Here is a 27,327-nt window from a genome sequence, read left to right as displayed (position 1 = left end):
GCCTCTCCCACCACCCCTGTTCCCTGATGCATTAACTCTCCTCCGGGCCCAGTAGTGCATCTCCTCTCTCTTGCAGGCTGGAGCTTGCAGACACCTTGCACCCTCTGGCTCTTCATAATTCTTCTTCCCATCCCTCAATTCATCCTATAATAGAATATAACATTTAAGAGAGGCATGTCAGGTCTATTTATTGAATGGGATACACCGTTCTTGAAATTGCTCTGAAAATAATAAGGAAGTACTTCGCTGTGTCGTAGTCTGGATTTGAAGAAAAAACCCATACTTTATGGAATTATCCATAGCAAATGGTAAGCAAATGATCTTTAGTAACCTTGATGTAAGCAGAAGAATATAATTCACTACAGAAGTTGCTTAAGTTGATGTAAAATGCAACCTTTTAATTCTCATTACCCACTTATACCTTGAATAAGTGTTTGGTCAGTAGTCTTGAACTCCCACATTGACTGAAATAGGGAAGTAGCGTGATACATTCTTACCTGTATAGCAAAAGTGCTGTGACATTGTGCAAGATGCACGGCTGACGCAGCCATAAGGTTGGGTTTGGGTTTTTTTCCACATTGATTTAAAACAAAAAATATCCTTTGCTAAAATAATTGTATGAGAAAACTCTGTTGTCCCCAGACACAGCTGGCTGTTTGCCCCCTGCCCCCAGTAGGTCAATCTGCTATAGCCCCTGTGCTAAGAAGCAGAGGTTTTAGCTCTACAAATGCTAAGTCCTATACGGCAAGTGGTGTCCCCGGCACTCCCTGTTGACAGTACCAGGCAGTGAGCGGGTTTGCTGGAAGGTATCGCTGCCAGCCCATGTACAATCCCTGCAGTCAGGCGTGCGTCCCTGACCCCCTCTGGCGTGCTTGTAAGGGCAGGATCCTGGCTTGGGGCAGCTTGAGTGGGTTTTGCTGCCTGTCCTGCTGCTGGAGCATAGCTAGCAATGCTGCAGCGGGTGCTCCTGCTCCCCTCGAGGCCCAGACAATGTGCAGCCGCCATGCAGCAGAGGAGGGATGCCTCAGGGCTCGGCTGCTTGAGGGACCATTGTGTGCTCCCATCAAACCACCTTGTAACTGCTCCCCCCCACCCACAAACCCCTAACTGCTAGCTCTGAAATGGCCTCCCTGGTGAAGCCAACACACACAAACAGAAAAAGGAGGCCTGGCTCTGGCTTACGTTTGTAAGCCAGTGGGTTCGCAAACTGACTTTGCAAACCCTTGAGTGAACAAGGGGCGGCAGGTGGGGTAAGCGCGCCCCTGGGGGGCCCTGCCGCCCCCGCCTAGGCGATGTGGTACAAGTCCTTGGCCACCTGCTCCAGGCGGTCCCTGTACTCCAGGTGGGCATAGAGGGAGGCGGGGACCCCCCGGAAGCCGTGCATGGCCCCCCACCAGCAAGCCGCAATGGTGGCAGTGGAGTCGCTGTCCCCCCCGTGGAAGAAAGCCCGGTGAGCCAGCTCTTCCCAGGAGTCCCCTGCGCCCAGCAGTGCATCGTAGGCAATCATGGGGGCGTCGTGCCCGCTGCTGCCCCCCCAGCCGTCGTAGCTGAGGGAGGTGTAGAACGAGTCTCTCTCTTCCACGCCATACTTGGGGGGGAAGGTGGGCGGCGAGACCCCGCCTGATATGCCTCTCTCCGCCAGGTATTTTTCCCATTGCTCTTCAAAGTAATGCCTGCAAAACAGGAGACAGGATGGAGGGGCTGTAAGAGATATCCCATGGCAGAAGCATATACCCGAGCTGTCCGCAGACACGCCGGGCGCCAGCTGAAAACATGCCACATCAAAAGCTCGGAGAGATGGCTTGACAAAATGGTAGGTGTCTCCCACTTGTCAAACTACGGACATGATTTACAGTAAGAGGCACAAGGACGTGTTTCAGTGAGTTAGATTTCCCCTCCCTCCAGCCACATGGGAGAAGGCAGCCCAGCACCTGCTGCTGTCGCACTGCACAGGAATCACAAGGCTCAGAGCGAGAACTGAGTCATCCTCCCAAATTCAGAGTACCTCTACCCCTGTCTGTTTGTGCCCCTGTGCACAGAGCCTCACTGAATCTGCAGCCAGATTTGGTTATAACTTTCAAACTGAGCTCAGCCCTAAGCCTGGTGCTGTTTCCCAGCCCTGCTTCCCATCTTTCATCAGGTCACAGTTGCTTGAGATGACAAGTCTAGGTACCTCATACTGGATCCAAAAAATGTTACAACTACATGACCCAAACACAGTTTGCCTCTTTTTTTTTTTTTTTTTTTTTCTAAATAAGCTGGAGGTATTTTTCCCCTGGGGGACTTCAAAGACTTTCTGAACTGATTCGATCCCATAGCAGGCATGTGCTGCTCTAGGAGTTTACCAAAATGTGATTACTGAAGCTTAAGTATAAACAGAGCTCACCCTCTTGTACGTGAGGTTTATTTTAACAAAACCCAGTGCTGGAAGTGCAGCTCACCATTGCCGCATGTTCTCCTCCACAAAGAAGCCAGTGTCCCGCACATAGGCTTTTGCCCGCGGCAGCACCTCGAGCAGCCCCTTCCCCCAGGCTGGGGTGGGCACGCCGTTCACTGCAAAAGCCGTGAAGAGGGCCGAAGCCAGGGACCCCAGGTAACCAGTGGGATGGTGGTGGGTCATTCGGCCGCTCTCGATGCTGACTTGTACTAGGGTGTCCAGCTCAGCGGGGTGACAGAAACGCAGCCCAATGCACATGGAGCGCATGGCAGCCCCACAGCCTCCTGCCCGTGGGCTGAACGGGATTCTCCAGCCGTCTGGTCGCTCCGGATCCAGCTTCAGCACATTTTCCTTACACGTGGCACCTGGACAGGAGCAGCAGAGCCCAAGAAAGAAAAGAAATAAACAGAAACACACATCAGTAGGAGATAGGGTCACATAGCTTGAGAACCAAGAAAAGACAGGCAAGGTAATGGGGAAGGAAGCATTACTCTGCATAAGGGATACAAGCTTCCCTTTAAAAGCATCAGTTGTCTGCTCACATACGTATCCTGCCTTAAGTTGCTGGTGCGTCCTGCATACTCCCAAGTAGACCTGAAAATTCCTGTTTGTGAAAATAATTTAGAAGTCTAGAGGGGGTAAGAAACACTCCACTGCTGATTTATTTACATTGTTTATATTTACATTTCATTATATTTATTTAATAACTTACTTACAAAATATATATACTATATATATTAGGTATATTACATACACATCTATCTAGATATCTAGATAGATATATAAATAGAACCAAAAAGGAGGTTTGGAGGATCCCTGACCCAAGGCAAGGCTAAGTACCTCTGCTTTTTTAGTTGTTTAGCCTCTTTACAAAACATTTAAAGGCAGAGACCCCACAAGCTCCCCAGGAATCTTTCCCACTGCCTCACTGATAGGAAATGTTTTCCAGATCTCTCTTGCTGCAGTTCATCAGAAAGCGATGAATGTAGTTATCTCCCTCACCACAACATGTCTGCATAACTGGCTTTACTACTGTACTCCTCTTCAGTAAGCTGAAGAACCACTGTACTAGGTAAGACCAAAGGTTTGTCCAGCCTACCAGCTCGTCTTCAAACACAGCCACTAACACAGAACTACAAAAAGACTATAAAAAAGGAGGTAAGTACAATATTTCCCCAAGAGGGCCCGCCTGGCTTCCAGCAGACAGAGGAGCACAGCCTGCCTGAATCAGAAGATGGATCCAAAGTGGTGTGTTCAATAAGCCCCAGCAGACCTAGCCACCATGAGCTGTTCTCCTTAGCTTGAACCCATGCATGCCTTCAGACTCCTTGTACATCCCATGGTAGCCACGATTTTGTTATGCAAAGCATTTCCTTTTGTTTTAAGCTGCCATTTGACAATTTTCTTAAATTCCCCTCTAACTGTTACATTACAAGAAATAATGACTTTTCATGCTCCACTCAATTCAAGATTGTATATACTTTGTCCCTCTTCCTCAGTTTTCTCCTGCTCTGAGCTGACACCCTAGTCCAATTTTGCCTCACTTCTGGTGGGAAGCCACACCATAACTCCCCCGTGCCCACCTCCATCTCTTTCATAGTTCTGCTATTTACTTTTTAAAGAAAATACTCTGCTTCTTCCAGTGCTGCTGCTTCAGAAATTCACTTGTTAGTCCAGCACATTCATAGGATAAAGCCATCTCCACACACACAACCAAATTTCAGAGCCCAGCCAGCTTCCCCAGCCAAGACCGTGAAACATGTTTTGAGAGCTACGCCCAAATGCTTGTGTGCAAGGAAGAGGTAACAGGTTTGAAACATTAAATTATCTTTGATTCTCTTCTCCCTTGCCTTTTTCTCCTAGTCTTCTGTCCTGGCCAAATCTGAAATACTTCTTTTCCAGCAAGAAAGATAAATCAAGGGCAGGTTTCAAGCAACTTCATTTAAGTTTTAATGTGTTGGACAATGGCAAAAGTGGACTCAAAAGACTAGTCTTCTAACCACAGCGTGCCCAGTCCTCCCTGACACATAAGGTAACAGCAGCAGTTGGCATCTTCACACACCCAAAATTAGACCATTGCTCCTGTACTTTGCTGCCTAACTGGGACAGGTAGGTGATAAACTTGCAGATGCTCTGTTACTTTGAAAGTCAAAATAAATACAATCGAGTAGCAAGCAAGAAGCCTGGTCAAGAAACTTCACCTAATTCTACAATTCAATTACCTTTGGTGCAATTCAATCACCATGTTCTGGGACCTTGCTAATCGCAGCTAGGTACTGCACTAAGTACTCTGCAGAGCTCTTCACTTCTGCACTTTCACGTATATGCTTGGCAGTAGGATTTGGTATATGGCAGTCTATTTGACCTGCACATGGCATTTACAGCACCCTTATAACTGAAATACCTCCATATCCAAGCACAGCTTTAAGACTGGCTTCTGGACATATGGTAAAAATAAATAATGGCTGGCTGCTGCCGGGAATAAGGTCACATGCTGGTCTAAGTGTCCTCAGTGTCTTTCTTTTACAACAGTGTTGTTACATTATAGGCTTATTAGATCAGTGCAGGTTACAGCCCTCCGTGCAGTGTGAACAGGTGGACCAGCTCCCCATGAATGGTTGTCTCAGGCTGAAAAAGCAGCTCGGTCCTGTAGCTGTGGGGCTATTTGCCCTGCACAAGCCTGTCACTGAAATCAACTTTGAGAATGGAAATGACCTATGCAAGTCTCCCGCACTGGAAAAAATGGGTTGCGATCAGCGCAGCCCACAATGTCAGGCCACTTTAGTTCTCATGAATTGCCTACAGTTTGACCCAGGCACGAACCAGACCTGCTATTTCACCAGCCTCCTCCATGCCTGCTGTGCTGGCACACCATCCACTTGCCACTGTCACGCCCTTCCCAGTAGATGAGACCTGCTGGTTTTGCGGTGCCACACAGCCAGCCAACTGCTGGATCTATCCACATGTTCCTTACGCATCCTTCTTCCCAGTGATTTACAGAGTGAAAATTGTAGGGCCACGTTTCTCTGCTGGAAGAAGCAGCAGGCAGGGCATTTGGTCTAGGCAGCACCGGGCTCTGCCAGGACTGATCGCCACCAACCTCTAACTGAACTGCCTGGGAGTTTGTTTTTTGATGCCTCAAAGCGGGAACGTGTTCAGGCCTCTAAATCTGCTTTTCATGTAGTTTATTAATTCAGTGCTGGCTGCTACGTATCAAAATCATTAAGAGGGATACCAGTGTAATTTCCAACTTCATGATGATTAATAGAAAATTGAGGCATTTTTTCAAAAATCTGACTATACTAAGCATTGCACTTACAACCTCTAACAGGACATTAAAAACATCTCAAACAAAGCTACATTTTTAAAAAGCTGTGCTGACTACCCTATTCATATGTTCCTGGTAAAACAGACCTTCTGCCAGGAAGACAAGGGGAAGGGGAGAGAGCAAAGAGAGTAAGGTAGCTTAAAATCAAAATTTGCATAACAAAAGCAAAACGAACTCAGTAATCTTGCTGGAACTTTGAGAAAGACATTTCTTCAGGACATGTTTGGGCAGATTGAGACCAGGCAACTCAGTCCTTGATAAAAAGTGAGATTGTTCTTGCATTAACTGTAATCAAAAGAAAATGAGGAAGATGACAAGGCTTAAACTGTAAAGACAGACTGGTTATTTTGCAATACAATTTGCTTGCAGCTTTAAGTCTGTGCATGTTACTTTAGGAGATGACTACTGATAACCTGCAAATGGAAAAAATTGTGTAAAACAGTACACAACAGCTAAGACTTGTGATTTATGTAGTATTACAAGTTTTATCCTCATGCTTCTAAACAGTTAAAATACTAAAACATTTGAAAGCTGATTTAGGAAGACTAACCTGAAATCATGTTGTCAGGTCTTTTTTTAAAAACAGGTTTAAAAAAAACAAAAACTGCTGTAGGAGTTTTTGAATCAGGAAATTCTGATTTGGAAATCTACCAAATCCTGGTTAGGAATCCTTTGTACTAACAGTAAGAAACTAAAAGTAACCTGAGGAGGGTACTGGTCTAAGGAAAGAATACAAGCAAAAAGCAGTGTGTGAAGAAAGACAACCTGAAAAAGTTTCAAGCACAGCTGGATGCTATTTCTGGAATAGGCTTCCATTCCACTTACTTAGACTCTTAATGAGCACAGATAATAACAGTTGTTTGGGATCAATCAATACACATTAAAAAAGTGAGTTAAAATGACCACATAGTGGTAAATAATTCCACATGGAGAGAACTTGGACCGACAGAGTTCTGAAGCAGAAGGTTTCCTGGAGAGCTGTGGGGGCAGATGTAGTTGTACCATGAAAAAAGAAATATGTCCATGCTTGTGTCCCTTAATTAACTGGCTTCGTTATCTGCAAAGAACAATGAATTTTTGGGGCTGCAGCACATCACTAATAGCAATAATGGATGTAGGGATGAACCTGCCATTGAATTAAAACAGTGAGTTCTCTCCTGGGGCTGCATACTTGAGGGACCCTGCCGTGGCCAACTGATGACTCATAACATTGTGGGAATCCCTTTGTTACTGTGGGTTTTGGTTTTCAGGTCTGGACTCCCTTGTGTGGGCGAGCAATGTGACTTTCCCCCACTGTTCTGGGGGAATCTCTTCTCTGTTGGGTGAAAGTTGCAGCAGCAACTTTCCATTCTCAACCTTAAGGGCTGCAATTCCCCAGTGAGTACTTACTTTGGCCAGAACAGCATCACCTTGGGTTATGCTCTCAGTTAAAATCAATTTACTCTGAATGGCTGGAAGAAATTATTGACATGCAACTTCTATCATTAGGATTTATCAATATAGCATGGAGACTCCAGGCTGCAGGCAGCTTTTCAGGATGTGGATTAGGTATTCCCTTTGGTAGTACGTCAGTGGGCATTAAACTGTTAAGTGTCAGTATTTAAGCTTTCCAGCACTGAGTGCCTTTCCTGCGGCTGCAGCAGAAACACTCCAGGACACTGTTGCAAGAGCATCCCCAACAGACTTCCATTTTTTCCATGTTACTTTCCCCACTTCCCCCAAAATGTTACAAGTTTAAGTGTCCATGGACCCACTAAAGAAGTTGCATTTCTTTGTTTACCTAGGTAACTTAACCTTTCCTTGTCACTCCGATTAGTGTCCATAGCAAATTTACTTTAAAATTCTTCACTTCTAAATGGGAACTGCTTTGGGGCATATTGCAGCTCAGTTACTCACAGGACTGCAGCAGGTGTGCTATTAGCCTTAGCTATTAATTACTAACATTTAAATTTTAGGTTCTTCTCCTTTTCATCTCAGCTTTTAGTCACCACACTTAGATAGCTGAGGCAAAAATAGCTTCCAGGTGCTGTCTTACTGCCAGCTGTGGTTAGTCCACCTTGGCAGACCCCATCAGCTGGTGGAACTATAAGATGGTCCATTGCCAAAACAGCAGCAAGTCTCTCGGAAGTTTAACCTGCTGACTTCTGCTATCCTGGCAAGCATCATTACCCCTTCCTAAATATTTTATTAATTAGGCTACTCCAACAACTGAGACTATCTGTGTTAAAGAATACTGATAGCTTAGTTCTTCACAGGAGGAAGAAGGTAGGAGGTCACTGTGGAAAGGTAAGCAGAATAAATTCCTGCTCAAGTTTCCAATCTGGTTTACCTTGGAAATGCACAGCTCTGTCACACCACGCTCAGTGGCCCTAAGAGACCAATGCAGGATTTGGCCTTTCCCATGTTTAATGTCAAGCCAGAAAATTCCTTATATATTCTGGCCACTCCAGATAGGCATGTCTAGGCAATTTCTTTTCGATGTATAAACTTTGCATAGGATTGCTGAATGTAAGTGTTTCCTGGATACTTCATGCTGCCTGCACTAGTCAAATTAGAGGCCCAGCCTCAGTAGCTCCAATTTAAGTTTAATTCAAGCATCTGGAAGAGGCTGGGCCATAAGCGCAGAGACAGTCGGGGTCCTCAGGGAAGAGTTGGGTCAGCAGGCCTGGGTGAACTAGGAACTACAGGAATGTGTCATATGTGGCTTGGCTGCTGCAGCCTGCCAAGGCGCCTTTCCTGAATACTGTGACACACTGCCAGTCCCAGCTCCCTGTGACGCAAACTCGGCACCATTGTGTCTATGCAAAGAAAAGAGAGATGATGGAAGTACAGGGTTCAGAAAAGGCAATTGTGGCCTGACTGTCCTGTCACAGAAAGTAGACATACAGAGCTAGCCAGAAGTAGACTTGGGGTTCAATAAACTTAATTATTCCAAGCAAGGATCTTTGTGCCTTTAAATATATTTTATGTGTAATTTATTGCATTTCCTACGAGAAGTTCTGTATTAATTCTCTGTTTACATGTGTTGCTTTAACACAGCATCTTAGGGTGTGCATTATACATGGTTGAATTTGTGTTTTTCATCCACTGAGTGTAGGAAAAGGCACATCCCCAGCACAAATGCCAGCACCTTCCCCCGAGTTCAAGGCCAGGCCTCAGACATGCCTGTAAGAATGTTTTGTAAATGTGGGCAAAACAGTATCTTTTTCATCTAGTTCAGAGAAGCCCAAACCACTTCAGCTTGCCTTATTCTGTTCTCTTTAGTTCATCCTGAAACAGGTACTGGGTGTGGAAAACTTTTGCCTTTACATGAAATACAGTTAACACTATAAATGGCCAAAAGCAGAGCCAGGGCCTCAGCAACAAGCTGCAGGAAAGGGAGAGATGTTAGTGAGAGGACAGCCCTGCCCAGACAGTATTACGGAGGGGTTACCTGGAGCTCGGCCTTTCATGTCATTCATGCACTCCTTGTAGTTCTTTGCAATCAGGGAATAGAGATGTGCTAAACTTGGGTTTTTCCCAGCAGCTACCAGGGCTTCGGCCGTGGCCAAGTGCATCACTGTATCATCGCTGACTTTCCAACCCTGGATGCTGAAGTTGCCGAGTCCCCCCATCTCCGCCAGCTCCTTGTGGATGGCTGGGCCACTCTGCAGGAACTCCCATTGCCCATTGTAATAGCCCAGTGTGTCACCAACTGCGCTCAGCACCATCGACGCCACATAGTTTTCCATTGCCTTAGGACACAGTTTTTGCCCCAGGACCGCTTCAATGCAGAAAACGCTGTGAAAAAAAAGACAGGGAGATTGAAAATAGAATCTTTCCCAGCTCAGTACAAGCCTCTACTGCAAAGCTCCAGCAGGCTGGATACCCAGCCTAGCACCTGCGTCTCCCTCGGACGATGTATTTCTTCAAAGCACGTGCTTCCCCGTGGACCTCTGGCCGCGTGCACCCACCAGTGGGTAGGGGCATGGCAGCTCTCGGGCAGCCCAGCCCTGGGCCAGGGGCAGCCGGCCACGTCCTCCATCCAGGAGGACACTGCACGTCATGGCTGGGTCACGGACCGACAAGCAAGGGCAGGACTGCAGAAACGTGTGCAGGTTACGTGACTGTACCCACGTTCACCACGTTTTTGAGCGCAGCACGAGCAAGGAGGTTAGATCAGCTCCCAGCAGCTTTCGTACCCTGGGGATAACGTGAGGCCGAGCTCGTCTGTTTTCGCAGGGCCTGGCAGAGGCAATAAGCACAGGGGGCCTGGGCAGTACTTGGCCTTGCTCCACGGGCCGGCTACACCAGCGGGTGCTCATGCAGGCAGAGCTGGCTATCCCAGCGGGTACTTTCAGCGATGCCCGCCCCCCCCCCCTCCCCAAAAAAACCCCACCCCACGCTCCTCCTCAGGGTTTGCTGCGCCTCACGGCGAGGCCGTCTTGCTCGGGAGAAGCGGAGGCCGGGAAGGACGGCAGGGCTGGCCGAGCCCGAGCCGGGGGTCCGCGCCGGAGGCTGAGGCGTCCTCTCCCCGGCCCCAGCGGGTACTTACGCAGCCAGCCCTGCGAGCAGGGGCCGCCGGGGCCTGCCCCTCCTCGGGAGCGGCAGGCGGCTCCCCGGGGACATGCGGCTCGGCGGGGCGTACGCAGGCCTCGGCGGCCGGTGCCGGCCTGAGGCGCCTCCGCCCGGCCGCTCACCCTCCGCGGCCTCCCCCGGGGCGGCGCGACCGGCCCGGCGGCAGAGGCCCCTCCTTGCCGAGCCGGAGCCGGAGCCCTCCAGCCGCCGGGCCCGAGGGTGCCGCCCCGCGAGGAGCCCGGCACGTCTCTCGGCGGGCCCCGCTCTCCCCCGCCCGCTGCCGCCTGGTCACGGCCGCGCCGTCCCCTGCGGAGGAGGAGGGTTCGGTCCCCGGGCCGCGGGGCCGGGAGCGCGGGAGGGAGACGGGTGTTCTCTTTCACTGGGGGGATTGTCTCTTTCTTGGCACCCTCAGAGGCACGACAGTCAACTCGGAAATGAAGCCGCCGCATGGAAATGAAGTCGCCGCATGGAAATGAAGTCACCGCATGGAAATGAACCATTTTATTTGATTTTAAAACAAGTAAAAATGAAAGGCACTTTCAGCATTTCCCCTGCTTTTTCTACTGAAACCGTTCACTCGTTGCATGAGCAGCCCCCTTCCTCCTGGCTGAGCCCCAGCCTGGGTGGGAGCAGGGCCGGGTCTGCAGGCCCCGCTCAACATCTGTGCTGGGGGGAGACCTTGGGGGGGCTTTCCCCAGCCTCGGTTTTTCTTTCCCCTCCTTTTTCAGCATTCATTCACTGCAGCCTGAGCGGAGCCTCCAGCCTTTTTACTGGGAGTCTTTGCCTATGCGCCTGCCCTGTCCTTCTGTGTTTTGGGGTCGTGCTCTCCCCATGGCCCCCAGCGTGGCCCAGCTCAGCCTCCTGGTGACCCCAGCCTCTTCAAAACCAGGACTAGTCTTTGCGATGTCCAGCGGTGCCGCTTTATGTCGCGTCTCGAGGCGCTTGGTGATCCGGTTGCCTTGCTTTACCCTTTATATAAACGATGGTGGTGGTTAGGTGGCCGAGGGCGTCTAGTGAGTGTGCAAGGAAGGGACAGCAGCAGGAGCAAGAAACAGGATTGACCATGGCTGGGGTTGCATTTTGCGGAGGCCGAACCATTTTACCGACCAGCCATCACTTGACATGCCACACACCAGGTCTCCACAGCCCCGGTTCACCCCAGAAGGTACCAGTACCTCTTACTTGAAGGGAAAAAAAAAAAATCCCCCCCGTGCCTATGAGAGAAAGCAGTGGTAGTTTTTGAGCTGCAGTCCTGGGGGATTTCAGGGCAATCACAAATGTAGCGTTGGGTCAGAGCTGAGTCCCTGGGGAATTTGGGGGCAAGTGAGAGCGGGGGGCTGGAGCGGGGTCCCGGGGGATTTCAGGTAGCTGAGAGCGCAGGGCTGCGCAGGAGCATCAGCAAACCCCAGCAGCTGCGGTGGTTTGGTGTGCTGTGCCCATTCAGATAGCTGCTGCTCCTCTGCACCCCGCTGCAAATGTGGAGTCTGAGAAGCATCTAGTAGAGAAAATAGTAAGAGAAAAGGAAGTGGGAAAAGAAGCTGCCAGAGTCTCAGCACTGCCAGTGTCTCAGCACTGCCAGCGGTGCCTGCTGACCTTTTCTGCTTCTTTGCTTTGTTTTGTTTTATACAGGACAACTCTGAATTTACTCGGCTTGGCGCAGTGCTTGAAAGCAAAGAGGGGTTTTTCTCTCCTAAGGTTTCAGCCTGAGAGAGGGAAAACCCCTCCCACCTTTGGGTGGCTATCTGTGAGGAGCGGCTTCTGCTGCAGCCTGAAGGGCAGAAGAGCGGAGAGGAAAGTTGCACGATTCCCCAAACGGACAGGAAGATGGGAGAACGCCTCCGCATCAGCACAGAATGCCTGTGGCACTGAGTTCTTTGGATCTCGTCATTGTTTCCTGGTTCCTGAGCTCTTACAGCTTCCTAAAAACTGAAACCAAGACGTGCAATGCAGTTAAGTGACATCTAAAGATGTCACAGAAAAACGTTGAGGGCTCCTCGCTGACAGAGGATGATGAGCCAGCAGCAGGAACCATCAGCAGGAACCTGCAAACTTGGGGTGGGGCAAGCAGCAGTCTTCAGGCTTGGATGCATGCGTTGATCCCAAAGGGATCTCCTTGTGCGAGTCCCATGGGATGCCCATGAGATGCCCATGAGATGGGTGAGGAGAGTGCTCTCCATCAGGGAGCACCTCCAGCTCCGAGATGGTGCAGGGCAACATTGCCCTGACTCACCCCATGGTGCGGGGAGGAGGGCTGCCCTTTGCAAGGATGACCTTCTGGTGCTGAGCTATGCAAAGAGTTAAAGACTCACCATGTTGCACCTTTCTGGGGTTTTTGTTGTATTTTTTTTAATGAAAATTTAGGCTGCGGTGGACCAATGGCCAGGATATGCCTGCTGGAAAGTACCACCTTGGAGCAGCTCACTGACATGCCCCTGCCATGTGTTGGACGCTGTGGTTAGCACTTGCTTAGGCTCAGAATTTTCCTTCATATTCATCTGGAAAAAAAGGGTAATTCTTTGTGACTAAAAAAAATGTGCCTTTCTAGATGAGCCCAGGGTTGAGGGCTCCTATTTGCAGAGGCTGTGAAGGGTAGCATTGCAGCATTGGAGCTATGTACTGGTTTAGACCCTGGGGGACATTGCCTCAGGACTACGAGGTGTTCGGGCCAAGAGCTGGAAGGTAAACATTAAAAATGCACGATGCACCCTCTTAAACATGGCAGTGCCCCTGTTCTAGATCCTACAGCTGTCCCCAAAATGGGGCTGCATGGGAACATCTAGAATTCTCATTTTTCACTTCTCCTAGTCACCTTCTCTTTGCCCCCCAGGTTCAAAGGTGACTTTCCACAGGATCTTCTGGGGCCCTCAACCATGTTCATTTTGGACCAGTGCCAACCCCTTAACAGTCTCTCATTCTTTTAATAGCACTTTTTTCTCTGTAATGACAGCAGGCATTTTTTTGAGTGGGGAATATTTCTGGGCTTACCCTAATTCTCAGTCCCCAGGTGCATGTCTGTCTTTGTCACTGGCCAGTAAATAATAATACGCTGTAACAGGGGCATTCAAAACAGGGGCAGAAAATGCCACGTGAGGTCTGCTTGGGACCTGGCTGGCAGCGATTGCTGGTGAGGCAGCGCTGCATGACCCCACATGCACATGCGAGGGAAACACTCGCCATTGCAGGATGCTCGGGGCTGCTGCGCTCACTCTGGCTGGATGTCTACAGCAGGACATGGGCACCCAGTGGCAGCGGGTGCTTCTGGCTCTGTGCTTCCTTCGTCCTAGGCACGGCTTTCTGCCTTGCTGTGTCTGGCTAACCCTGGTGGGGTGGTGACCCTCACTTGTTGCCTGACTTCCCGTGGTAATGATGGGGGGGGGGGCTCACCTCCCTCTGTCCTGTCCAGGAAAGCACAGCTGAAAAAGGTGGTGAGAGCCGTGGCTGCAAACACAGCCCATGCTTGGGGTAAAGCCAGTTGCAGAGATGCTTTTGCTTAGACATGGGGTCATGCAGGGAGTAGCAAGAGAGGTTTTGAAGGACTTGGCTGAAGCAAGTTTTGGAGATGACAGCAGAAGAGGTGCCTCTGGGCAACCAACTTGGTTTCAGGGAATACTGGACTTTGGCCTCTTATTCAAGAAACCAGACTTCATTGCAGAAATATCCGCCTTTCTTTCCAGGCTTGCTTCCTTCCACAAACTGTCCTAGAGTGGGCCTGGCTTGCTGCCCAGGGTGAAAGGGAAATGGTAGAAAATGAGTGTGATCTGTTCATTGTGGCACCTACCACTGCCCTCAGGATACTTCCAAAAGCCCTCTTTAACACAGATTTAAAAAGAAAAAGTAAAAAAATACACCACCACCACCCCCCCTGCGTCTAACTGCTTCAAATAACCATAATTCTGCAGCGTAGAAGATAAGCAGGATAATTGCTTTTCCACAGAAAGAAGCCCTGCAATGCCAACTTGGGACAACCAGCAAGGTCAGTGACACAGGGAACATCTCCTGGGTGAGCCGAGGGCTATGATCACCTCTCCCATGTCTGCATCTAGCAAACTAGGAACTGCAAACTCATCTTTACTGCCCCTCCATTAGGTTTATAGCTGACATTTTGGCAAACAGGAGTGTGTGGGGACAGGGACCTCCCCAGCAGGCTGCAAGTCCTGCTTTCGAGCCTGGGGACATCAGTGAAGCAATCCCAGCTGGCTCCTGTGGACGTGGGGTTTGGCTCGAGCAGTGGATCTGAGGCTCCAGAGCTGACAAGCCGGTTGCTTCTTAATGTAAATCAAGTGACATTTTCATTTTCAGTTGTGTGCCAGTGCTGGCACTGTGCTCCCCACCTGCAGGGTGAAGGCATCTTGCGGGCCTGCGTTGCTGTCCTTTCTGCCACTTTCTTTCTGTGAGCTTCTGGCAGTTGCGGCCGTGTCCTTTCTGAGCATATCGGGGCAGGGGGACTGGAGGAGCCCATCAGAGGGGTGTCGTGCCTGCAAGCAGAAGGGCCCGTCAAGTCTGCCTTACAACCACTCTCAACTCACCTTACAGCCACTGGCAGGCTAAATTTGGAGGTTCTTGCCAGTTAAGATAAGCCCTAGCGGGATGTAGTGGGTTAAACATGGCCAGCTGCTTGGGGACGAGGTTTCATCATGCTACAGGCTTTGAAACAGTGATGTTGTTCCTGCATTGTGGAAGCAGCAATATTTAAAGTGTTGAAAGTGGTTTCTGCTTTGAGAGCAGGTTTCACCTTTCTGTGTGAAAAGATACAGTCTGGGGGATATAACTGCAGTCTGTGCTGTAGAAGAGATGTGTCAGGTGCAAGGAATATGAGAAATAGCTGCAGGAGAGGGAGTTTACCTTCTGGGACAGAAAGAACAGCACATCTTGAAATCCCAGCCATAGCTCTGCTGAGGATCCTGGTGTTGGAACAGCAGCAGATGTGGCCAAGCACGTGTGGTTCACACAGTCAACACGTGCTTCCACACTACAGCGGTGGCAAATTAACTACTGGGCTCCTCCAAAAACTACTGCTCCTCCTCTTTCCCTCCAGCTTTCCCTCCTCCCAGCTGCATGCATCCACCTCCTGCTATGAAGGTCATCTGCCTGCAGCGTAAAGCCCATTTGGCCCTCAATCCTGCCCAAATAGAGTTAGGTGAAGGTTAGAGGTAGTGTAAAAATAAGGGTGGGAAAGGAACTAGGCTGGGGAGTAGGGTCTCCTCTTTCTTCTGCCAGCAAGTTGCAAGTATGTTGAAGCTGCCTAAGGAAATCACAGGTTGTGTACAGGCACGAGAGCTAAACTTAAGGGAGGAAGAGCTGGAGGCACTAGCTGAAATCTGGGGAAGCAGGCGGATGGGAATGGTGCTCAGAAATTCCTGTTAGCTTATCGGGGAGCACTTATAGCACCAGGACCTGCCAGGCTGAAGGATGACCTTCCTCAGCTTGAATGACTTAAACTGAGACTAGGCAAAATCCTAGGTATGATAGGTTAGGAAAAGCCCTGTGGTGGCTTTGAGTTATTTGATTGGGTGGTTATTTTCCACCACAGGGATTTCTCTGATGCTGGGTTGTGACCTGAGCCTTCTCTCTTGCCTTTTTTTTCTGGCTATTTCTTCACCAGCTCCCTCTAAAACACTGCTGTTCCTGGGAATGACTCCTACTTTTGGCCATACACTAAAAGAACCAAGGGGCATGAGAATTAGTGGGAAAGGGCTTAGGGACAGCAAAACACAACATTTGAAAGGTTACTTCTGCATTTGATTCTTCATGAATTGAATTTCAGAGAATTGGGAAGTGCTGGTGTGTGACAGAAGAGGAACATATGAACAAGACCACTGAATGCTCTGTTTTGCCCATTGGTCTGACAAGGCTTAAAAATATCTGCCTGCTTCCTTTCTGTACTTACGGACTTTGCGTGATGCAATTCAATTTGTACATTGCCTTGATGCATGGAGAAGTCCTCCTGGAAAGAGGAGCAGGGAGGTGTTGCAAGGACGTCGACTGCTGGCCTCCCCTCTTCCGGCGTTCACCCTCACCCCGTGCACGTACCCAAACCAACAGGGGAACGAAACCTTTGGAGGAGGCCACCAAAGATACCGCTGTGCTGTGGTTAGGCCTCTGGTGTGTTCCCACAATGGCCCTGGTCTGGCAGAAAGGACGGGCAAGCTCTTGACAGCAATCGCTAGGCAAAGGAAGCTGCTAACTCTGACACCTCTTGCTCTTAAAACTGAGATAGCATTTGAGATCCGGGAGGTCTGTCACTGATCTGCCAGTGTGTGGCTGCACAAAGCTGCAAGACAGTGTAAGAGGATCTGGTTTGGGGAAAAAAACCCAAACATATTTGATCAGTGATATACATCAGACCCCATGTTGTCGAAAGTCAGTTGAAAGTTAAGAAAATCACAACTCCAGGAGACAGAGGGAGGTATGGGAATAAGGATGTTGCCTCTCTTGTAGGTCCAATATTACTGTGGTCATAACCCCCCGCTGACAGTGGCTCTGCCCTGCCTCCGAGCAGTCACTTCTTCTTGGAGCAGAGGAGAAAAAAACACTTGTGTTTTCATTCTGTATTGAAGACCCCTTCCCTGTGCTCCACCCCAAACCCTCAGCAGCAGGAGTGCAGGATGGCTTCTTGTTTGACATGGATGTGACAAGAGCATGAGCTCAGGGGTCAGGCTTTGTGTCAGAGCAGGCATTTGCTGGGTGTAGGAAACGTGTTGGTCTCTGGTCTGTCAAAGCGGCCATCATGCTGGAGTAGCTGGGGAGCTGTAAGAGGCAGTGTGAGATCTTTTTGCATGCTGTTCAGTCATCTGCTTGCACTGGGACTGGTGCTTGGGAAGTGAAATGTTGCTTATCCCATCCTCGGTCTCTGGAGCCTTCTCATTTTTTTTCCACTGAATATCCCTGACATGCCAGCCACTTTGATGTAACCTAGCCATGCGTGGCTTAAGTTGTCTTGGGTGCGATAGTGAAACCTGTGAGGCTACGCTTGGACTGACACAAATGTGTCCAGCCATAAACGAAGCTGGTATGAGGAGCTTGTAGGCACCTTCTGCTGTGGCCAGGAGGAAGCAAACCAGAAGAGCCGATTGCGCTCCTTGCTGAAAAGGCAGTGGTTGTATGTGTAGGTGGTGGTAGGGGCAAATGAGCAGTGACATAATCCCCAAGTTCAGGAACTGGCATGTGAAAACAGAGTCCAGTGGTAAGAATTTCTACCGGTGGAGAGGCATGTAGCAAAGGTTGTTGCTATCATTAAGAAACCAAGGCTGGAGAGGTATGTGAGCTGGGATCTCCAAGCAGCCAACTAGCCTGACCTCGGTAAATGGAAAATGAGATAAAGTGCAAAATAAGTTTACCAAGGCTGTCTCATGCCAGGCTATCACAGTAGGTTTATTTTGGTAAAAGAATTGACTATGTAGACAGAGGACTTCAGAAAGGCAGTCCTTACAGTGCTCCAGGCAAGGCCATTAACCTGGAGAAACAGGGGATTAATCTGAGTGTTGTAAGGATTTACCTAAGGAACGGATGTCAGGGGGTTGTGCTGCAAGGGGAGGCGAGCAGGGTGGAAAGGGGTTATTAACAATGCTCCTCAAACGGGTGGTCTTGTTTACCCAGCAGGAAAACAAGCTCTCATCAGATTTGGTCAGGTTTGAAGGGCTAGTCACCACAGAGATTGCTCAGGCTACAGCACAAGAAGAGCTGATGGCACCAAGGTCTGGAATAGGGGAAACAGGATGAAAGTCACCAGCACAAAGTGCAAGCTTGCGCGTACAGAGAGTAGCTGTAAGATGTTTTGCTCCCAGCTTGTCCCCTGCCATTTGGAAATTAGAGAGGAAGGGGAGTTTTGATTGATTGATGATGAGTTCTCACCACAGTGTAGCCCAGAAAAAGAAGAAGGTGACCACAGATGAGATCTCCCCAGCTGGTTTAAAGGCACCTGTGAGTGGCTACGGAGGCGCAGGGCCCCTGCAGTGCACATGCAGGGTGGCTCTAGGCAGCCCTGCCAGGCTGACAGAGGGCAGGGCAGAGACAGGCTGCAGGGAGAGCCCACTATGTGGGGAAAGACCCAAACAGCATGGCCAGCGCCCAGAGCTGTCCAGGGGCATGGCTGCTGGGTGGGAGAAGCTCCATGGCAGTGACAGCAGGGTGCTGATGCTGGAAAATGCACAGTGCCAGTGTCCCACCAGGGTGTGGGGGCAGCGAGTCCGAGCCTGCGCCTCTCCACAAGCCTGTTGCAAAGCCACGCTCACCCAACAGGGCTGGTGATGCTGGGTGTGCACTGCTCAGCGTGCCACCTTACCCTGGGGTAGATCTTTCCCTTGGTAGCAGGGACAGGGCTCAGTGCTCAGGAGAGCTCCTCCAGACATGCTTGCTTCAGACACATTTCCAAAGGCAATCCTAGGGTTGCTGGTAGTGCTTGCAACCTTCTAAAGGTCCTCACTATGGTGCAGCTGCCTTCTGAAGGTTGCAAGCTTCTGAAAACCAGGGCTCGGCTGTGGGATGCCAGAGAGGGAACCTGTGTGTATATGGGTGCGGGCAGCACACCCGCTGAACAGGTGAAACACAGCACCTGTCCTGCGGGATTGCTTTGTCTCTTCTTGTGGATTTTCATGAGCACGTTTAGATCTCGGGCCTCCCCTCAGTCTTCGGCCTCTCCCAGTGCCCTAAGTGGAAGATGAGATATATTGACAAAGGAGCTGAATTCAACAGACAGGCTCACCTGAGCCTCACAGCAAGTGGATGGTGCCTCTGAAGGAAAGTACAACCAAGTAAAAGGTACCCATGCCCCAGAGGTCTGAGGGTTTCCATCAAAAAAGTGTGATGCCCATGTAAAGGGGGAAGTCCCATGGCTCGCACTTACAGAAAATCATTCTTTTTTAGGTTCGAAGGGAAAAGAAACAAACCAAAGCTGGACACCACATTTAGGTTTGAGGTTCAAATGTTTTCAGGTTTGGTTCTTGTTTTAGGCTTTGGGGGCTTTTGGTTTTGTTTGTTTTCTCCTGAACTCCCCCTCCCACCTTCAAATGTCAACCTGGCAGGTTTCTGGAATTGAGTCCTTTTGAGCATTGCTTCCTGAAAGCCCTGAATTTGCACTTCCCATGTTGCCATCTGATTTGTGTGTACACTAGAGTGAGCTATGTCTGCGGATGCATCAGCAAGGACAGATACATCGCTGTCTCTAAATAAGCAAATCTGCCAAAAAATGTTGTGTTTGGCAAGAAAACTACTCCAACGTGAGGAGTGGCCAGTCCACAGTTTGCCAGCACAACCTTGCTGCAGATGGAGGTTTTGGAGGCTTTCTGTACTGATCCCTCTACTGAGCACACGTAAACTGAAACCAGCTAATGCTTTTTAACACACATATGGGCATATTTTTTCAAAAGGTTGGAAAAAGCAGGGGCCCTGACAATGCTCTTCTGTACCATTGAATTTCTTGTTCCAATGCAGAAACAAGCCAGAGCCCTGTAAGAATATACAGGCACAATCTCACAAGGACAAGGAAAAAAAGCTTCTTATTTTCTTACTGTTAGTCTTAGAAATAGACGTTTCTTTTCTTTTCTTTTTTTTTCTGGTGGATTTTTTTAATAGATCAGTCTAAACGATACCTGGTGTATAAAATTTCATCCCAGCAGTGCTAATGCCTTTAAAAGGAAGCCTAACCACAACCAAAGCAGAGGACAACAATGCCTAGCAGCGCTGATTACAGGTAGTGTTTTCAGGTCTGCTTTTAATGGAGGGTGTAATTCTGCTCTTTGGGCATGACTCCCATTGAAATCAGTGTTGCATTATATATAAAAATCTGTGTCAGAATGGTAGTCACGCTTACAAACACTGTGCTTGTCCATATGGGGAAATTGCAGGTAGGAAGCTGGGCTGCAAGATAGCAGCATGCTCATTGATTCTAATTAACTCCTCATTTACATGCTCTTAGTAGACACCAGGTGTGATTTGCCTTACTCCACTCTCAAAGACAGGAGAGGTCTGAACCAATGGTTTGGGTGAAATTATATATGACAGTCAGAGCTGGTTTAATGCCTGGCTTTTGCCAACAGGGACCTGTCCCTTCTCTCTGCCCTCAGTCCACCAGATCCCGCTGCTGACGTTGGTTCTTGGACTTGTCTGATATTCCAGTAAATTGATGCAACGCACAAAGACGGCCAAGAAAAGCAAGTTTGTTTAAATTTTTTCTTTGCTGGGTTAGCATGTTGAACCAGATTCCGAGGGGGCACTGAGAGATAAATGTTCCAGGGTGAGATTTGTCCCTCTCTCTGATCAACTGTATGGAAGCAATTCTTGGGATTTTTGCAAGCCTGCATCTTAGAAACCAAGCACTATGTGAATCAACCGTGGATTACTAAAATCAAAACACCATTCTGACAAAAAAACCCACTTACAGGTTGTCAGCCCTTAGTCATATTGACAGATTCCTCAAATTGGCAGGACAAATGCTCAGCAGACCTCATGTAGAAGGCAGATCTAAAGAGCTACTTCTCAAACATGCTACTTCATACCTTGATTCATTCCCTTTACACATGCATTTTCATATCCGCACATCATCATGTTGACACACATGCTTAAACATTTACTTGCTTACGTTTGCAGCGTGTTGGTTTCTCATTGTCACTGTGGTTTTGATTAGGGCAGATTGAACTTCCGTGGACCTCTGCAAAACCTCTAGGACTGAAGTCCTCAGACCTCGCCTCCATATGGTCCGTGCTGAAGCCAACTCAGAGCCTTACACTTTTTTCCCCATGGATGCAAGGGCAGGCTTTTTTCCTCAGGTAACACAGAGCAATACTGTCCTGTCTGGATAAGAACCAGATTGAAAATCATCTTCCCCACGATGCAGTCACTTGTGCCAAATAGCAAAATGCCTGATTAGGCAGGCTTTCCAGGGACCTGGCTGTCCTCAGCTGCACTCCAGCACTGCTGATGCCCGGAGCAGGGAGCACAGGTGCCCTGCCTGTGGGAAGAGGCAGGGCTCCAGCAGCTCTCTGAGGCAGGAGAACAGGGCAGGAAGCATGCTGTAAACGTACACCCCGACATACCACACAGCAGCCCGCTGAGGTCAGGCAGGTAGGTCCCTTTCCAATGCTTGGGCATTTCTGCATTTAAATGTCTTCCGCGTAATAGCACAAAAAAAGGAAAACACAGCCCAGCATGTACTCCGACTGCTGCATTTCAGCGGTGTCTACCAGATCGTTCACCTGGTGCGGCAGCCAGCGCTGCTGCATGTGGTGCCCTGTGGTCCCTGCTCTCGGTGCCGGGGCCACAGTGAGAGTAGTCAGGACGAGGCCATCTCAGCCACAGTCATGCTTCCGCAGAGCTGCCGTGCCCTGCCAGCCTAAGCTGCTTGTGAAAACAGCACCAAGGCTCTCAGCCCCGTATGAGCCAGCAGAAGCCTATGACGCAACCAGCACAAAGAGTAACGTACAGCACGGTACAGCCAGCAACAGACTTTGAGCCACTCATGTGCTGAAATAGCTGGTGCGAATGTTGGAAAAAAAAAAAAATCAGCCCATGTCTTCTTTACAGCCTGCTACTGCCAAGGGCTGTGACTCCTTGGCAGGGAGGGCTGGCACAGCCATTGCAGGCAGCGCAGCCTGCTTTATTGAGGAGAACCAGTGTATCTGCTGCTCTGTCTTCACAAACTGGGGTTGAAACCATGGGAGATTGGGTTCTCCTTTATGAGCAGATGAACCACCTCTGCTGCAAGGGAAGCGCTTGCAGGAACCAGCCTGGGTGGGGAGAGGCAGGGGTGACTGTGAATCAGCTTGTATGCCGTGGGGCAGAGACCCACTCAGTCTTTCCTGTGTGGACCATGTGAGCACGCTGGGCTCTTTGCATGGTGGTTACAGAAACAGTAATGCCTCACAACAACAAAGTACAGTGATGGAGTGGATCCCATACAGCAGTTTGCTATGAGGGTAATTGAAGAAGGTTAATCCCAGATTATTAAGGCAACATTGTTTTTGGCAAGAAGCCCTGCTGCTTTCAGCACTAAAAATCAAGTATTTGCGCAGTAATCAGAACAAAGTTACACTTGACAAACAATGTGGGTACATTTTGCATTTACCTTACTTGAATTAATTTCCCACATTTCCCCCTCTCTGTTTCTGAGTTCAGAACTTTTTTTTAACTTTATTCATCACTCCTGACTTACCATGGCACAGCAGACATACTGCCCGTGCTTTCTAACGCACCATGTCACCAAAGCACATCACCTGTCTCTGCATGGCCAGTCCAGCGCCAAGCAGTGCTGCCTTGCCCTGGGCGTTGCTGGACTCTGGTCCCAGCTGGGCACTGTGCTTGTGATACTTGTCCTGTCCCCAGCACACTTTGATAGCAGTGACTCTCTGCCTTGGTCTCATGAAGGCAGAGTTTGGCCCTTCCAATTACTGATATAAGGAATCTGTGGATTTGACTAGCTGAGTGATAATGGGAAACAGAATCTGTCTGCTAGCTTGGATGTTATCTGATTGCAAAGCTCCTAGCACTCTGAAAAGCCTGCCACAGCATACAAATCACTCTTGGAGGCGAGGACTGCTGATCTCTGAGCGTGCATCACACTGGACGGGCTGCAGAGTAACGGTGCACCAAGCCCAGAGCACCGTACAGGGGCAAACACTGGCTCTGAGCCCATCTCCCAGGTTTAAAATGGCTTTCACAGGTCCTGTGAGGCCTTCCTTGGGCCCAGGGTGGTGGAAGAGCACAGTACCTAGGGGTTGATGCCAGGGGAGGGATCCCCAGCAAACATGTGTGACCTTTGCTGAACACAGGGAGAGGACTGAACACAGCATGGGGACATTGCCTGAGGTTTCCTCCTTCAGTTGGCCTGAGCACTACTGTGCATTGACTGCCAAGCCCCTTGAAGTGGGCCATCACGCAGCAGCACCTTTGGATGAAATTAGTTTTGAGACCTCTCAGTGAAGGGTCTAAGACACGGGAGGGGCAGGGTCCCTCCCATGCTCTGAGGGGTCGATGCCGTCTGTCCTGCTGTGCTGAAAGTAGGTTGCACAAGTGAAACCTGCCTTTGTTTCCTAAAAGTCCTCTTTTTTTTTTTCTGTAGACAAGACCATACTTGAGCTCTAATCTGTGCTGAGATGAAGCATTTAACTTCTTCAAATCTTGCCAGCTTTATAGTCTGAAGGTTGGGGACGGCTAGGGGGAAAAACAAGAACAAGAAATCTCTTGAGCTGTGGGAGTTTCATTATTGTTATTTTCCTTTGTAAGATGAATGTGATTTTCTGTAACCTGAAACTTGAATTTTCCTCTTTTCCCACAAAGTTTTTTTGTTTTGTTATTGACATTGCGTAGGAGACAGTCTATCTTTGTGTGAACGGCTTAACTTCTCAGGACACTGGGACCTCTTTGGTAAGGCTGCCTTCTGCCCTTGTCTTACATGAAAAGAAAAAAAGGTGTCATTTACTTCCACTGATGAACTGATAAGTGTTACCAGCTGAATTCCGTTAATTACTCCATATACCTTGTATTCCACATGCTGGTGTTGGAGCCATCAAATGCTGACAGAGCAAGAGGAAATGGCCTCAAGTTGTGCCAAAGGAGGGTTAGATTGGATATCAGGAAAAATTTCTTCACCGAAAGGGTTGTCAAGCATTGGAACAGGCTGCCCAGGGAAATGGTTGAGTCTCCATCCCTGGAGGTATTTAAAAGACATGTAGACATGGCGCTTAGGGACATGGTTTAGTGGTGGACTTGGCAGTGTTAAGTTAACGGTTGGACTCGATGATCTTAAAGGCCTTTTCCAACCTAAATGATTCTACGATTCTACGAAAAAAACTTCCTAAAAATGTTACTCTGCTTTGCAATGGGATCATTTCTCTGACAACCATGTTTTCAGGACACTTACGCAACCATTTTTTGGTGATGTACATCTCTGGAAACATATCTTGGATACTTCCCATTCAACATGGACATTCTTGTACTAAAAGCATGCAGATGTACTTTTAGTTGGGATTAACACAGAGGAGAATGTCCGTTCACATTAAAAACAATAGAAGGGATCCTGGTTCTACAGGAGAGAATGTGGTTATGAATCCTCACCAGAGAGTAGGTGCTGTGTTTTGGTTTTCAGTATTTACCCAGTTCTGCCCTTTCTGATACTTCTCTGAGATGTCAACTGAGAAATAGGGGGAGGTTGGGGGTTTTTTGTTTTTACCAATCACTAATTGTTTAAAATAACGATGTTTGACTGCGCTGGAAGTGTGTTTCTGCAGCGGTGGCTCTGCCATTTGGAAAAAGTTGGTGATGTCAGTGGGTCTACAGGAAAAATCTAGCAGCGATATACTTGAACAGCCTTCCTTTTGAGTGCAAAGGATTTCTACCACAAGTGCTGATTTCCTCTACGTAGCACACATGCTGCAAAATTTCACTTGTCTTTTCTGCTTTTTTCCTAATGGTTTTGTGTGAAAGCAAAGGAAAAATGTGGTGTGTGTGATGCTCTCACATCTTCCTCTTTTCCACAGTAAATATTTTTAGCAGAATTTAAAGGCCCTTTCTTATTAAATCCAAGCTTCCCTTTTCAGGCTGCAATGCTGCTTCTACCCATTTAAGCCTGTTCCTGGAGCACATATAGGTGAAATGCTGAAGGCACATTAAAGTGCGCAAGAAAGCTTATTGCTATAGGGGTTTTGCCGTGAATTAGTGGGCTTATAATACCTGCTACAGTGCTCATAGGAAGGAGTCTCTTCTGAACTTTGACTTCGATATGTATGAGTCCTTCAACTTTGTTAGCATCTTAAGGATGCATAGTACCTCTTCTCTTGAAGAGATGGTGTCGTGGTTTAACCCCAGCCGGCAGTTAAGCACCACGCAGCTGCTTGTTCGCTCCCTGCCCCCCCGCAGTGGCGGTGGCATGGGGCACAGGGTATGCTTCCAGCCAATCCCCAAGCCACGGTGCCCCCCTGGCCAATTCCCCCCAGTTTATGTACTGGCATGATGTAATATGGTATGGAATACCCCTTTGGCTCGTTTGGGTCCGCTGTCCTGGCTGTGTCCCCTTCCAGTTTCTTGTCCACCCCCAACCTCCGCTGGCAGGGCAGTATGAAAAGCTGAAAAGTCCTTGACTTAGTACAAGCGCTGCTTAGCAACAACTAAACCATCAGTGTGTTATCAACATTATTCTCATCCTAAATCCAAAACACAGCACTATAACAGCTACTAAGAAGAAAATTAACTTTATTCCAGCCGAAACCAGGACAGATGGCTTCCAAGAATCAAGGATATGTGCTTAGGGAAGCTTTAAGTGATGGAAAAACTATGACTTCTGCCTCTCATCAAAGCAGAACAAAGCACTTGACCGCTACACTCTCTCTGTTATTGCAGTCTCCTTGCAATCAGGGAGCTCTCTAATGGAGAAGATACCAAGAACCATGATACATAGAAAAAGAGAACGAGCTCTGACCAAGAATAGCGTCAGTGAGTTCAGCTGTCTATCTAAAATCTAGGCAGCCTTAATGAAGCAATTAGCTGCTCCAGGTTCCTCTGTGGGTAGAAGGCGTTATGATGTCTCCCTGCTACAGACTGGCAGCTGATGACCTCAATTGCTTTCCCTGGGATTGCTCATCTAAAAGCAGGGTTAAACCCTGAGGAAGAAATGCAGATGTAGATGTAACAGGCTGGAGTTTCCTATGTAATATGCTAATGGCAGAAATATTTAAAAAAAAAAAAGCTTGAATTTAAAATGAAAGTGAGATGATAAACTGTACAGCTATAATAGGGTTGCCAGTAACCCTATAATGATGCAGGATACACGATTGGACTAGGAGTAGAAAGTACATGGGCCCATCTGACTTCTAGAGAGGCAGTCCCAGCCTGAGAGCTAGGACTGTGTCTTGGTTTAACCCCAGCCAGCAACCAAGTACCATGCAGCCGCTCACTCACTCCCCCCCCACCCAGTGGGATGGGGGAGAAAATTGGGAAAAGAAGTAAAACTCGTGGATTGAGATAAGAACGGTTTAATAGAATATAAAAAGAAGAAACTAATAATGATAATACTAATAAAGTGACAGCAGTAATGATAAAAGGATTGGAATATACAAATGATGCGCAGTGCAATTGCTCACCACCTGCCGATCGATGCCCAGCTAGTACCTGAGCAGTGACACCCCCCCCCCCGCCCCCACTCCCCCCAGTTCCTATACTAGATGGGACGTCACATGGAATGGAATACCCCGCTGGCCAGTTTGGGTCAGCTGCCCTGGCTGTGTCCCATCCCAACTTCTTGTGCCCCTCCAGCTTTCTCGCTGGCTGGGCATCAGAAGCTGAAAAATCCTTGACTTTAGACTAAATATTATTTAGCAACAACTGAAAACATCAGTGTGTTATCAACATTCTTCTCATACTGAGAAGCACTGTACCAGCTACTAGGAAGACAATTAACTCTATCCCAGCTGAAACCAAGACAGACTGTGACTTGGGAAAACAACATATGAATGACTATATTAATGATATTTTTTTTCTTTTCTGAGTACCATGAAAACACTTGTATGTAAACACATGGTCCTACTGTCACCTGCACTTGCAAACCATGCCAGTGGTCCTCTTAGAAAATGCATGGGTAGAGTACAAATGTACAAGATTTAAATCAGAGCCCAAATCACAAAACACATGTGCTAGAAACCCTGCAATGGAGAGACACAGAGTCCCAGTCTGACTCAATAGCAAACTCCTCTCTGCCATTTCATATAGAATGATTTTTTTCTGTACAGAAAAGTTGTAACCTGTTCTTGCTCTGGTATGTGATTTCTCTATAGAATACCACCTGGTTACTTATGTTAAAATGAAACTCTGATTTGTATTACAATCCAATAAGACCAATTCAACTCTACATCAGTCCACCTAATCCATCTAATTCAAGGAAGATAAACTGAAGAAAAACTACAGCAACACAGTTTAATATAAACAAATATAAACAAATAATTTTTGATTAAAAGGATGCATTTGCTTTAAATCAAAGTAATTTAAATCAGCAAGCCAGAAATCTCCATTTAAATAAACTATT

General features: G+C 48.3%; 1 protein-coding gene across 3 annotated transcripts; it reads right to left on the bottom strand.

Annotated features, from left to right (window-relative positions):
* Positions 1-162: 162 nt before the first annotated feature.
* ADPRH (ADP-ribosylarginine hydrolase) lies at positions 163-10,652 on the bottom strand. 3 transcript variants are annotated; one of them, XM_052794374.1, is made up of 4 exons: positions 10,144-10,652; positions 9,199-9,545; positions 2,442-2,802; positions 163-1,673 (listed from the first exon to the last, which is right to left on the bottom strand). In XM_052794374.1, exons 2-4 carry the CDS (start codon positions 9,494-9,496, stop codon positions 1,286-1,288), a joined length of 1,047 nt encoding a protein of 348 aa, XP_052650334.1. In that variant the 5' UTR covers positions 9,497-9,545; positions 10,144-10,652; the 3' UTR covers positions 163-1,285. The 3 variants fall into 3 exon arrangements, with proteins under 3 accessions (XP_052650334.1, XP_052650332.1, XP_052650333.1); XM_052794372.1 differs by having other exon boundaries at positions 10,300-10,651; XM_052794373.1 differs by lacking the exon at positions 10,144-10,652 and adding an exon at positions 9,947-10,117.
* Between the last annotated feature and the right edge of the window lie 16,675 nt (positions 10,653-27,327).

Source organism: Harpia harpyja, chromosome 8 (assembly GCF_026419915.1).
Source record: "Harpia harpyja isolate bHarHar1 chromosome 8, bHarHar1 primary haplotype, whole genome shotgun sequence".
Lineage (NCBI taxonomy): Eukaryota > Metazoa > Chordata > Aves > Accipitriformes > Accipitridae > Harpia > Harpia harpyja.
The sequence above is the reverse complement of the archived record's forward strand: the minus strand, read 5'-3'. Positions and strand labels throughout refer to the sequence as shown.

Bases quoted from the DNA above. Each gene is read 5' to 3' on its own strand.
- ADPRH (XM_052794372.1), bottom strand. From the start codon at position 10,373: ATGTCCCCGGGGAGCCGCCTGCCGCTCCCGAGGAGGGGCAGGCCCCGG. The intron at 2,803-9,198 runs GTAACCCCTCCG...GCTCCTGTCCAG, and splicing joins CATGAAAGGCCGAGCTCCAG to GTGCCACGTGTAAGGAAAAT. The intron at 1,674-2,441 runs GTGAGCTGCACT...CCTGTTTTGCAG, and splicing joins GAGGAGAACATGCGGCAATG to GCATTACTTTGAAGAGCAAT.